Source organism: Syngnathus scovelli, chromosome 14 (assembly GCF_024217435.2).
Source record: "Syngnathus scovelli strain Florida chromosome 14, RoL_Ssco_1.2, whole genome shotgun sequence".
Taxonomy (NCBI): domain Eukaryota; kingdom Metazoa; phylum Chordata; class Actinopteri; order Syngnathiformes; family Syngnathidae; genus Syngnathus; species Syngnathus scovelli.
Window position 1 is genome coordinate 15,163,089 of NC_090860.1, and position 11,912 is coordinate 15,175,000.

Below are 11,912 nucleotides of genomic sequence, written 5' to 3' on the forward strand. Positions count from 1 at the left end.
AGCGCAGCGACGGAGCCACTCGCCAAGCGTGGCGAGCTCGGCAGTCACCCCGCTTTCACTTCGAGTCATTCTTAGACGTTCAGTATTGCGCTCCGCGCGCGATGGGTAAGTACAAAAGGGAACAGACCGCCGCCGGCTGTCAGGTCACACTGGCCGACCGGTTAGTGACACGGCCTCTTGCCCCGTACAGTCCTGGTTCGATCCCAGGGGTGAGCACATTCACCGGGCCACTTTTGTAGGTGTCTGGATACATGCATATAGATTGCATATCCAAGTATTTATTTATGTGTAAAGGCCCAGTGTGGCCCCGCCCGGAAGTGGGCGGAGCGATGCAGCTGGCCCCGCCCCTGGCCCCGCCCCTGGCCCCGCCCCCTGCCCTACTAAAAGACAGTAGGGCAGGGGGCGGGGCGAAGCCCCGCCCCCTGCCCTACTAAAAGACAGTAGGGCAGGGGGCGGGGCGAAGCCCCGCCCCCTGCCCTACTAAAAGACAGTAGGGTAGGGGGCGGGGCGAAGCCCCGCCCCCTGCCCTACTAAATGACAGTAGGGTAGGGGGCGGGGCGAAGCCCCGCCCCCTGCCCTACAAAAGACAATTGAAAGTGTATTGAAAGACAGTAGGGTAGGGGGCGGGGCGAAGCCCCGCCCCCTACCCTACTGTCTTTCAATACACTATTAAAAGACAGTAGGGTAGGGGGCGGGGCGAAGCCCCGCCCCCTACCCTACTGTCTTTTAATAGTCTAATTCAATTTCAATACACTATTAAAAGACAGTAGGGTAGGGGGCGGGGCTTCGCCCCGCCCCCTACCCTACTGTCTTTTAATAGTGTATTGAAAGACAGTAGGGTAGGGGGCGGGGCTTCGCCCCGCCCCCTACCCTACTGTCTTTCAATACACTTTCAATTGTCTTTTGTAGGGCAGGGGGCGGGGCTTCGCCCCGCCCCCTACCCTACTGTCTTTTAGTAGGGCAGGGGGCGGGGCTTCGCCCCGCCCCCTGCCCTACTGTCTTTTAGTAGGGCAGGGGGCGGGGCTTCGCCCCGCCCCCTGCCCTACTGTCTTTTAGTAGGGCAGGGGGCGGGGCCAGGGGCGGGGCCAGCTGCATCGCTCCGCCCACTTCCGGGCGGGGCCACACTGGGCGTTTACACATAAATAAATACTTGGATATGCAATCTATATGCATGTATCCAGACACCTACAAAAGTGGCCCGGTGAATGTGCTCACCCCTGGGATCGAACCAGGACTGTACGGGGCAAGAGGCCGTGTCACTAACCGGTCGGCCAGTGTGACCTGACAGCCGGCGGCGGTCTGTTCCCTTTTGTACTTACCCATCGCGCGCGGAGCGCAATACTGAACGTCTAAGAATGACTCGAAGTGAAAGCGGGGTGACTGCCGAGCTCGCCACGCTTGGCGAGTGGCTCCGTCGCTGCGCTTGAACACCTGAGATCCAGGGTTCGATTCCCCACCCTTGCTGCTTGCGCCCCATGCTGCCTGCGCCGCCTGCGCCGCCTGCGCCGCCTGCGCCGCCTGCGCTCCATGCCGCCTGCGCTCTCTGCCCACCATGCCGCCTGCGTTCTCTGCCGCCTGCGCTGCCTACTGCATATGCCGCCCTGCGGTATTCGCTACGTTGCGATGGCTACGAATAGGCAGACGCTTACCTGTACTTTCAGCGATTAATAAGTGAATTAATAACTTTTTAGGACTTTACAAGTTTTTTTTTTTTTTTAACTTTTTGTAATTTACTATTCTAGGCTGTTCTAAAACACGATCTGGTATGCTTGATACACATTAGAGGAGGTGTAATAATAATAACAAAAAAAAACATTCCGTCATTTACTTCATATGGTGTACCGGCACAAAGGTTTGCAGTGCTGAGGACATGAGGAGACCTAGAAAGAAGCATTGCTGATCTATCAATGCCCGAGCGATTAGGCACATGGACGGGCAACCCCCAGCCTCGGGTCCGGATACGTCACCGCTCAAATTGGCAAATCATAGCAAGCTACAGAAGAAGACTTTCTGCATCGCATGAATTATTTCAGCGTGCGTTTTAGAAGTGTATTATACAAATGAACTTGTTTGCTTTGTACTTTTGAGAGACATGCACATTGTCGAGATGGCGGCAGTACTTATGTGTATTTGTTTGGTTGCTTTGGGCAGAACAAACCGCAAAAGACGGGTCACATTGACCCAGCTGTCTAATTGGGGTGCCTATCATTCGTAATGTACTTAAAAATTCAAATTATTAAAATTGTTAAAAATGATCACGTACAGTTAGATAGAGCATCAGACAGGTTGAGGCAAATATCTAGCACCTGGTTTAGAAGTCTATAATGCAAATGAATTTGTTTTGTACTTTTAACACACATGTACATTGGCGAGATAACGGCAGTACTTCTGTATTTCTTAGGTTGTTTTGGGCAAAACAACGAAAGGTGCATGGCATTGACCCAGCATCAGACAGGTTGAGGCAAATATGCTGCTACTCGGTGGCAGCACTTGCAATTCATCTAGCCTGTCTGATATGGTCAATTTCATTAGGATGCCGGTATGAATCAAAGCCAAAGTCAAAGTCCGCTTTATTGTCAATTTCCTCACATGCCAAAGACACACAAAGACACCGAAATTTCATTCCCCGCTATCCCACGGTGACAAGACATGGAACACAATAGACAATCAAGTAAACACCAGTGTGCTGAATAAATAATGAATAAACACAAAGAAATAAGAGCAAAAAGGAGCAAGTGAGCGTACAGCAGACAATCCAGAAAATAGCGCAAAAGTGCAGCACGCTACGCAGAAGGGGGTAGCGAGATCAGGGTCCTAACAGCTTAGAGAATGAAGCTGTCGGCGAGTCCGGTGGTGCGGGAGCCCAGGCTCCTGTAGCTCTTCCCAGAGGGCAGAAGGTCAATCAAGACTCTTTACTCTGAACTGGATGGTACCACCCGGTACATGCACAGAGGCTGGCCTTGTACTTACGCAACTCTTTGAATTGAAAGCTAAAGTCCTGGACGTTACACGCTATGTTTATAAATTCAAGTGACTTGAGCAGCAACCTGGCCTGTACAGAAAGCCTTTTTTGTAGACAGCCAATGAAGACATCAAGCCCTGTAACAAAACATGCAACAAGTTTCACATTCAAGAGATGCACCATCGATTGAGGCACATCGCGAATGATGACGGACACCAAAGTTGACTTTATTTACAAGACCGCCAACAGGAAGAAAACACCACTGTTGATTTTATTCACAATGCCCACATGATGCATGATTCAAAACAAACAAAAAAATGGCTCTGACGAGATTAAAATAACAGCTTTTACTCGTACAGAAAAATGTACCAACATTCTGCAAGATTCTGAGTTCGGTGGCCATTTTAAAGCAGGGTTGCCAAAGATGACTTATTGATCCCAACAGAGACCGTTTGTACGCTTGTCGTTTGCATGTATGGGTGTCTGGCTACTTGGCTTTTGTCAACCATTTAGAATGCATCCAGCTTTTCTTTGTGTAGTTTAAAAAAATAAATAAAAAGCCCGACACTGCATATTTAACAAGTCAATTTGTTTCAGCCTAACTTTACAATTGTCTTGTCATTGAGAATGTCTCAAATGATTCCAGTTTGTATGCACGATAGACTGCCAATGCCAATGTTTAAAATGGACCACTTGAATTCAGTTCACAGTTTAATTGCAGTTCAGTGGTACACACACACAATTACAGTACAAACAGTTCATTTCATGATTAAAAAAAACAACAATATTGCAAAATGACACCGCGCTGAGAAAGAAAGAAAGAGGCATCATGCAGATAGCCAGTGTGCACACCCAGTGAAAAAGTGGAGGGAAAGAAAGAAAGGACAAAAGAAAAAACAAAGTCATACTCTCCTTAAATGCTGGCTGGGCGCTTTGCCCTCGCCGCATCTGCACCCATTCGTCTTGCGTAGGCCGCTCGTCACGGGCGGCAAGGTCGGCCGACGGTTGGCTTATCCTCCCTCCCGGCCGGTATTCGACGTTTGGACTCATCCTCCGCCTCGTGCCACTGCAAAAAGAAAAACAGCACTCGGTTGCATGCGGTTCACTTCTGTGGACGTACTCATTACCTGTCTATTAAAGCTTGCTCCTATTTTAAGCTCCCTTTATTAATTGCGTATGCATACATGAATGTTTTTGTTTTCTTTTTATGTCTGTTCCTATATGAAGAATTCAATGCTTATAATTTCTTTCTTTGCTGTAAAGTGCTTTGAGCTGCATTTCTTGTATGAAAGGTGCTCTACAAATAAAGTTTTTTATTATTACCCTCTGGTCTCGCGGTCCTGTCCAGTCCCTCTCTGTGCAGGCACTCGTCCGATCCACTGCCCCAGCAATCCTGAAAGGCAGACATATTGTGGTGGTTTTGGCAAGGGGAAAAGTTCCACGAGCAGATTGGATTGCCATGTCACCGCCTCTGGCCAGCTTTGGCCAGTCATGCATCAGGCTCCTCTTCAACAGTCGGCGACCGCTTTCTTTGGGTGGTTCCTTCCTTTGCACCCCGCTCACCAATCGCGGGTCTGGTGGCCTCCGTCCACCGGCTCTTTGTTTCATACATCAGCTCTTCCACCTTGCAAGACAAGCACAAAAGTCTCGCTGCGCCGTCGCTTGCGCATGCCGTCGCTTGCGCATGCCGTCGCTTGCGCGGTCGCTTGCGCTTGCCGTCGCTGCGCGGTCGCTTGCGCTTGCCGTCGCTTGCGCGGTCGCTTGCGCGGTCGCTTGCGCGGTCGCTTGCGCTTGCGCGGTCGCTTGCGCGGTCGCTTGCGCTTGCAGTCGCTTGCCGTCGCTGCGCGATCGCTTGCGCTTGCCGTCGCTGCGCGTTTGGCACTCAATGAGGGCTGCACAACATTTTGGAAAATCAATGATATGGCAGTATTGGGCCAGACCACTGCATTGAGGCAAGTTGTGCAAAATTCTTGGATGGAGGTTAACTATTTGATCGCTATGAGATCAGTTAGATTAGTTCACTTGAACTTACATCAATGACTTATCTTAACTCATTACAAATAGTTAGGCAAGAAAACATGTTTCATTTGAGACATGAAAAAACAAATCTTTGCTGTCTTGAAGTGCATGTCAATAACCTAGACCACCATATGGCAGCTTTCCAATACACGTGCAGCCCTACACACATGTCACCATTGGTGTCCAAATGGCAGCCTCTGGGCAACTTGATCTACACACCACACGAATGAACGCAACACTGCTTTGTAGCGCAAAATGTCAATGGCAACATTTCGTGATTGATTTAATGAATTGGTGTCAAAGAATTCTGAATTTGTTTCAGTATGCAGCCCTCAAGCAGACATTGGGACACCGCTGGTGTAATTTAAAAAAACAAAACAAAAACATTTCACATGTTGAAGCTGCGCAGGTCGACGCCACCAGGGAAGCGGGTCTCCCTCAAAACTCGGCGACTTCAGAGCGATGCCACAGCGGTCCGTTGACCTCTGATCAGATCGTGTCACATCCCGGTCGCCATCTGCAGAAACAGAAACAAATTCAAAGAGCACCTTAAGTTGTCGGTCACTTGCGTACTTGATCACAGCGACTAGCTGCTTTTGGTGACCGTCGCCAGGTCGGATCGGGCCGTGCGCGCGCCCCCCCCCCTTTTGCGTCCGGCCTGCAAATGGCAGAACATGCAATGAGTTGGCCGCTACTCGCATCATTACGTCTTCCCCGTGGAGCGGCTTGCCCAAACACCGCCCCCTACACCTAGAGAACAAAGGAGACACAGCTTAGATCAAGCACGACAATGGTAGGTTAGAAAGACACAAAATGTTACCGTCTCGCTCCAATGCTGCCCTACACCTAGGGGAGAACACAGAACGCAAGTACCACAGTGGTGGTAGGTTAGGGTTAGATGAAGTGCAACAGTGGCAGGTTAGAAAAAGACAAAATGGTACAAGTCAAATTACAAAATTGGACATTCGCAATCGGCTCGCTCCAACGCCGCCCTACACCGAGGGGGGGAGCAAAAATGGCAGCAAGTACAACAGTGGCAGGTTAGAAAAAGACACAAAATGGTACACGTCATATGGCAACATTGAACATTCGGATCCCCATCAAAGTTTAGTTTTGTCTCCATCCACGTAACCACGTGCTCCCCCGAGTGAGCCGTCAATGGCAACCAAGCACAAGACAACGCTGGATCCAGACAAGCCACAACCACAGCACACCTCTTAAGCAAGACCAACCATCAGAGCCCCAAACACTGGCCACACCTGCAACCTTTCCGTCGTGCACCCATAACCAAAGGCAACCACACTGCCCCCTCCTGGGCACATAATCGGCACACGTCGACTTTTGCAGCGCACTGCTTGATTCTTGACTTGATATAGCATTGCTCCTTTGGATAGGCCATGGCTCCTTTGGATAGGCCACGGCTCCTTTGGATAGGCCACGGCTCCTTTGGATAGGCCACGGCTCCTTTGGATAGGCCACGGCTCCTTTGGATAGGCCACGGCTCCTTTGGATAGGCCACGGCTCCTTTGGATAGGCCACGGCTCCTTTGGATAGGCCACGGCTCCTTTGGATAGGCCACGGCTCCTTTGGATAGGCCACGGCTCCTTTGGCTAGGCCATTGCGCCTTTGGCTAGGCCATTGTGCCTTTTTATATGGAATTATACTTTTCCCATTCAGTTCCTCTTGCAGCCTACAAAAACACACAGACAACCATTAATTGTGTGCTGGGAAGCTAAAACTCGACAACCATTGTGTGTTGGGAAGCTGAAACTTGACAAAAACAGGTTTTCACCTGATTTAGGACTACTCTTCCTCAGTGTCCTCAGCATCACTGAAATAGCTCCTCAAGAGTCTCCTGCTTGCTTTGTATAGAAGGATGCTGGCTGGGCGGCCTTTTTTAGTGCTACAAAAGACAAACAGAAATTATTGCAACAAAAATAGACATTGAGTAGAGTGCCAATGGCATGATTTTTTACCAACAATTATACATACTAGGGGTTTTACATTTGAAAAAAAATATTACTAGATTGTAGTAAATTATGATAATATATCAAAATTATAGTTCATATTTTAATTTTATACATTCTAAGTAGAGTTTTACATTTGAAAAAAATAGATAATCATTACATTGTAGTAAATTAGGAGAATTTATTTATTTATTGTTGTGTTATTTATTCATTATTTATTCAGCACGCTTTTGTCATACTTGTTTGTCTGTTGTGAGCCATGTCTTGTCACCGTGGGATAGGGGGGGACGAAATTCCGGTTTCTTTGTGTGTCTTTGGCATGTGGAGAAATTGACAATAAAGCTGACTGACTTATTCAAGATTGTAATTCATATTTTAATTTCATCATCTACAACTCACCTCACATTGGACCGATGATCCAGGTTGGCGGCGTCCAAAAGGGGAGAAAATCACACGCGCAAATGTTTGTTGCGTAACGGAACGAGCGGGCGGGCGCCATCTTTGAATAGATTTGGTCCGATTTGGACATGACGTAACATATACGTTGCATTCACCAGTTTGCATGACACGGAAACGGCACACGGATAATATAAAATAATAAAAAATGGTTTAGTTGACTAGAGTCAAACTAACATTTCCTATAGTCAGACAAACACGCGCTTATCGGCGGCGTCATTTACGAACCTTCGACAGACAGACGCATGAAAAAATGCTGGCCAGCATTAAAAAAAACAACCGCGAAAGACACTTAAAATACCCCCAAAACGCGCAACGACGCGACGCAAAGTGGATTGTGGCGTGCCGCGCCTTGCCGTGCCGAAACCTCAAGCACTCCCTAGACAGCGAACATCCTGCAAGAAATAATAAATGGCACCGTAAGAAACTGCAAACATTTGCTCACGGGCTAAATGGCCTGCGGCATACAATTTACCTCCAGGCCCACCGTCGCGGTGGACGTGACGTGGCCGAGTCACGAGAGTACGACAATCCTGCGACAAACAAAATAAAAAATAAATTAATTTAAAAAAGGCTTGTGAGAAAAGGCAACAAAGCGTGCCAATCGTGCAACAAACACAGCGGCGTCCGTCGTGAAATACGGCAGGAGACAACAAACATTTGCTAGCATGCTCGCTTACCTGAGAAACCGTCCGCCGCCGCCTCCGCCTCCGCCGCCGCCACGCGCCCGGTGGCACCTGCATATGATAACTTCCCTTGAGCGAGCGCACCTGTCTTCAATTGACCTAAAGCCTTGACGTCACATCCGTCGATTCAAATCTTCTTCTCCTGATCGTCCAACGGCGCTCGGCACACTGACGCCACCGGGTGGTCGCCAGGGAGGGAGCCAGGAAGGGAGCCGGGGAGGGAGCCAGGGAGGCAGCCAGGGAGGCAGCCAGGGAGGGAGCCAGGGAGGCAGCCAGGGAGCCACAAGCCAGCCCCAGAGGTAGCCTTCTTCTTATTCATGGACGCTCATTCTCAACCTGTTGGCCTTGACTTGAAGTAGCAAGAGATAGGAAACTACACTATCTTGGCACATCTGGAACATTGTTACCATTTGTCTACATGTAGGCAGAATGCTTCTTACTTTTTTCAGTGCAAATTCACTTTGGTAGGAATCGTCTAAAGAGGGAAGAAAAAGGAGGGGGAAAAAAAGCCCTGGCAATCTGTTCAAATGTGTAGGAGGCAGAGGTGAGACAGGGGAGGGGGGGGGGGGGGGGGCGCTGAGCCTTTAGAGCCCATTTGAGGACCTTGTGATGCAAAACCAGTCCTCAGCAACAGACAGTTCCCATGGCAACAGCGATCTGCCAAAGTTCTTTGTTGACAAATGACAGCTCTCCTTTCCTCACCACTTACTGGGCCATGTGTTCATGTGTGTGTGTTTTATCTGGCAAGAGGCTATATGGTGTTCTTTCCCATGCACAGACACACACTAGTGGTTTGTCTTCCTTTTCTTTCACGGCCTCCGTCCAATTTGTCTACCTTAACATCTGATCAAGGCAGATGTTACTACATGATGAAAAACTGTGTGTTTCATTATTTTGCATTTGAACTGGCCCATTCATTGATATGACCGTTTGATTTGATCATATAATAGGCCATTCCAAAATGGTGACTCTTTTGTCAATAGAGCAGCAGTTATTCACCAATGATCAATTCAAAGATGCAGAGCGACCCGTTTTTTGGCCACATAATGTCATTGCAGGTCGCTCGAGGAACACTTGAATAGCGCAGCGACGTGGGAGACAAAGAAATGGGGATCTGAAGTGGAAGCAGCAAAAGATGGAGGAGGCAGGATGCAAAGAGCCATGCGGCAAAAAAGTCTCACCAATAGATGATCCGAACCCCCCATCCTCACCTTACATCACAGCTGTCAACGTGTTCCCACCAGAGCTTTAGCGCCACACGCGCGCTCACACGGACGCCATGTAAAATATGTTTCACAATGGCTTAGCGGCTTTCCAGCAATCTGCATGAACGTCATCCACCAGGACCTGCTGCACACTTTCAGCAATAATCCAGTCATTAGGGCGCACGTGCCGAGCACTATTAGTGGATCAAAGGAACGTTTCACTGTCCAATGTCACTGAGCTCCCCGTTGCGCCCGGAGATAAGAGTCTTTGGAACAGTCGTCGCAATAGCAAGTGAGAGAAGCTTGGAGAATGGCTCGCAGCCTTCTTGGACTGCTCATTTGCACGAGACGTAGGGACGCGTGTCTGCCGCTTGTCGGGAAAAGAAGACACCACGGCGTCGACGCTCTTTGTGCCCCATCTGAAAGCTGCTCAAGGATTAACATGCTTTGATAAAGACCAAGAAGGGATTTCGCAACTTTTTACTGATTTTGCCACATAGTATCACAGAACATTTCTTTAGTAGAGGAGAAGAGAGTACTTGGACTCTTACACTTGGTTTTTTTGCTTCAAAAACATAGATTGGTTCAATTCTTTCCTTTAAAAAATAACACTGGTAATCACAGGATTTGTATGATGAAAAAAAAGGGCGGGGTGGAGGGGGGGGGTACATCACTCGTCAATTTGTAAGAGTCACACGTGTCAAAACAGTCATTAGTGTGTTGTTGTCGTTGTTGTTTGAACAGTAGATAAGAGGCAGGCAGGTAGGGAGCGAGCGAGCGAGCGAGCGAGCGAGCGAGGAAGTAACAAACACATCGAAAGTAGCTGTCAAATTAATTGGGAGTTTGAATTGTTTTGGAAAGCAAGAGCTCTTCCTCATATCTATTATTTATGTTGCTTGAACAGAACTGAAGCAAAAAAGTTGCATTTGTCACCCAGACGAACGAAGAAAAAAGTAGCAAGAAAAAGCCAGTAATGGTGAAAGCGTGCCATGAGTGCTAATGATGCGTGTTTGTAGACGCGCATCCTTTCCATGCTCAATTTTCCGCGCCCAATTGAACAGCTATAAAGAGGTACGAGAATTCAAGGGGAGAGACGCCACGCCGTGTGACCTGGAGACTGACTCATGGTGAGGACACATTGAGCACTTTGTGAAAAGTCAATAACACAGGACGTAATCATCCTTCCGGGCAGTCGTCGCTCGCATTACCAAATCACATTAAGGTCAAGGTCAGATTCAACGACAGCATCCTTAGTAATAGCGCTCGTTTTCTTTTTCTTGATTAGCGTGTATTTGAAGATTTATGTACAGCGCTTTCAACCAATTGACCTTACAAGAATTCATGAAGTCGATAAGGTATGGTATGGTATGGTATGGTATGGTATGGTATGGTATGGTATGGTATGGTATGAAAACTGCGCAGCACAACAATGTACGTTTGGCACAAAGACAAAGGGAATGTGTTCATCACCAGATTCCCACGCTGCTCTTTAGGTTAAATGTTCAAACAAAAAAGTGGTCGTTAAAAAAAACATACAAACTAGGCTTTAAGTAAGCCGGAACAAGTGTTCTTCAAGGCTGGCTGAAGTTTGCGTATGGTCAGTGCTGAGTCATCCACATCATGCAGTTTAATAAAAAAAAAAAAAAATAAAAATGCATTTGGAGTGTATATTTAGTAAGAGTCTTAGCCACATTCGCTAAAGGCCACAGCATTCAACAAAATGCCAGTGTCAAGTCTTTTTTGGAACAATTACATGAAGACACGTAAAAACTTGAAGGCACTTCTATTTGTGTTTGAACACGATTGTTGTTTCTCTCATCTACGTCGATAGAGGTGTCGCTCTTGCAGCCAAATAGCGGACAGAATGTCGAGTCAGCACGATGCAAAAGAGTCAAGTCAAGTTTTGGAATGCTACATAGTATTCGAAGCACAAGCTCCTCAACTTAAGACAGAGCAAGACTGGATTCCAGATCCCTTCTCATTCAAGCACACAACGCACACAAACAGGTGACTCCTTTTTTGTTTCATCAGTTTGGCATTCCAGGTAAAGCTCTATGTTTCTGTCCCCAAGACTTGCAAATTGTCATTGTGGGTGAGCCCCACGCTGCAAAGAGTGAAGATCTCCTTCAACAGCAGAGCCCCACTCACAAGGTGGGCCGCCGTGCGCCTCCTCTTCTGGCTCCGCCTCCTCCTCCTCCTCCTCCTGCTGCTCTGTCACGCAGCTGTCTGCTCGTGTCCTACCGCAAGCGTGAGCCTGCGCGGTCCTCGTCCGGCTTTTCTGCCTTGACGTAAGTCGAAGCCAATGGCTAGAAGGTCCCGCTTGTCTCCCTCCGCCAAGCTCTTCCCCCTCCTCCTCCTCCTCCTCCTCATCAATTTCATCGTCATCGTCGTCGGGCCCATCGACCACAGTCAGTCCTAACTTGGGATGGCTGGCTATTTGAAAGGAGGAGGAGGAGGAGGAGGAGGAGGAGGAGTGCGGCCCGGGCACTTGCGCATCGTACATGGACAAAGGGAGGTGAAGGTAGTGTCCCGCAGCTGCCGCCGCCGCCGCCGCAGCGTAGATGCAGCAGCAAGTCTGGGCGCAGTCGTCGCCCAGGTCCCCTTGTCCCGTACGGAG

The 11,912-nt window shown here is 48.5% G+C and overlaps 1 protein-coding gene across 6 annotated transcripts in view; it reads right to left on the reverse strand.

Annotated features, from left to right (window-relative positions):
- Positions 1–2,553: 2,553 nt before the first annotated feature.
- The window catches only part of sertad4 (SERTA domain containing 4), a 17,606-nt gene continuing 8,247 nt past the window's right edge, over positions 2,554–11,912 (reverse strand). For 5 of the 6 annotated variants that reach the window (XM_049740400.2, XM_049740399.2, XM_049740398.2 and 2 more), the window contains 5 exons: positions 8,085–11,912; positions 7,880–7,937; positions 6,774–7,799; positions 4,286–6,671; positions 2,554–4,028 (listed from right to left, as the gene is read on the reverse strand). The exon at positions 8,085–11,912 is cut by the window's right edge. In XM_049740400.2, coding sequence (XP_049596357.1) covers positions 11,379–11,912 — 534 coding nt within the window. In that variant the 3' untranslated portion in view covers positions 2,554–4,028; positions 4,286–6,671; positions 6,774–7,799; positions 7,880–7,937; positions 8,085–11,378. The remainder of the gene's footprint in view (positions 4,029–4,285; positions 6,672–6,773; positions 7,800–7,879; positions 7,938–8,084) is intronic. The other variant, XM_068652902.1, reaches the window with a different exon arrangement.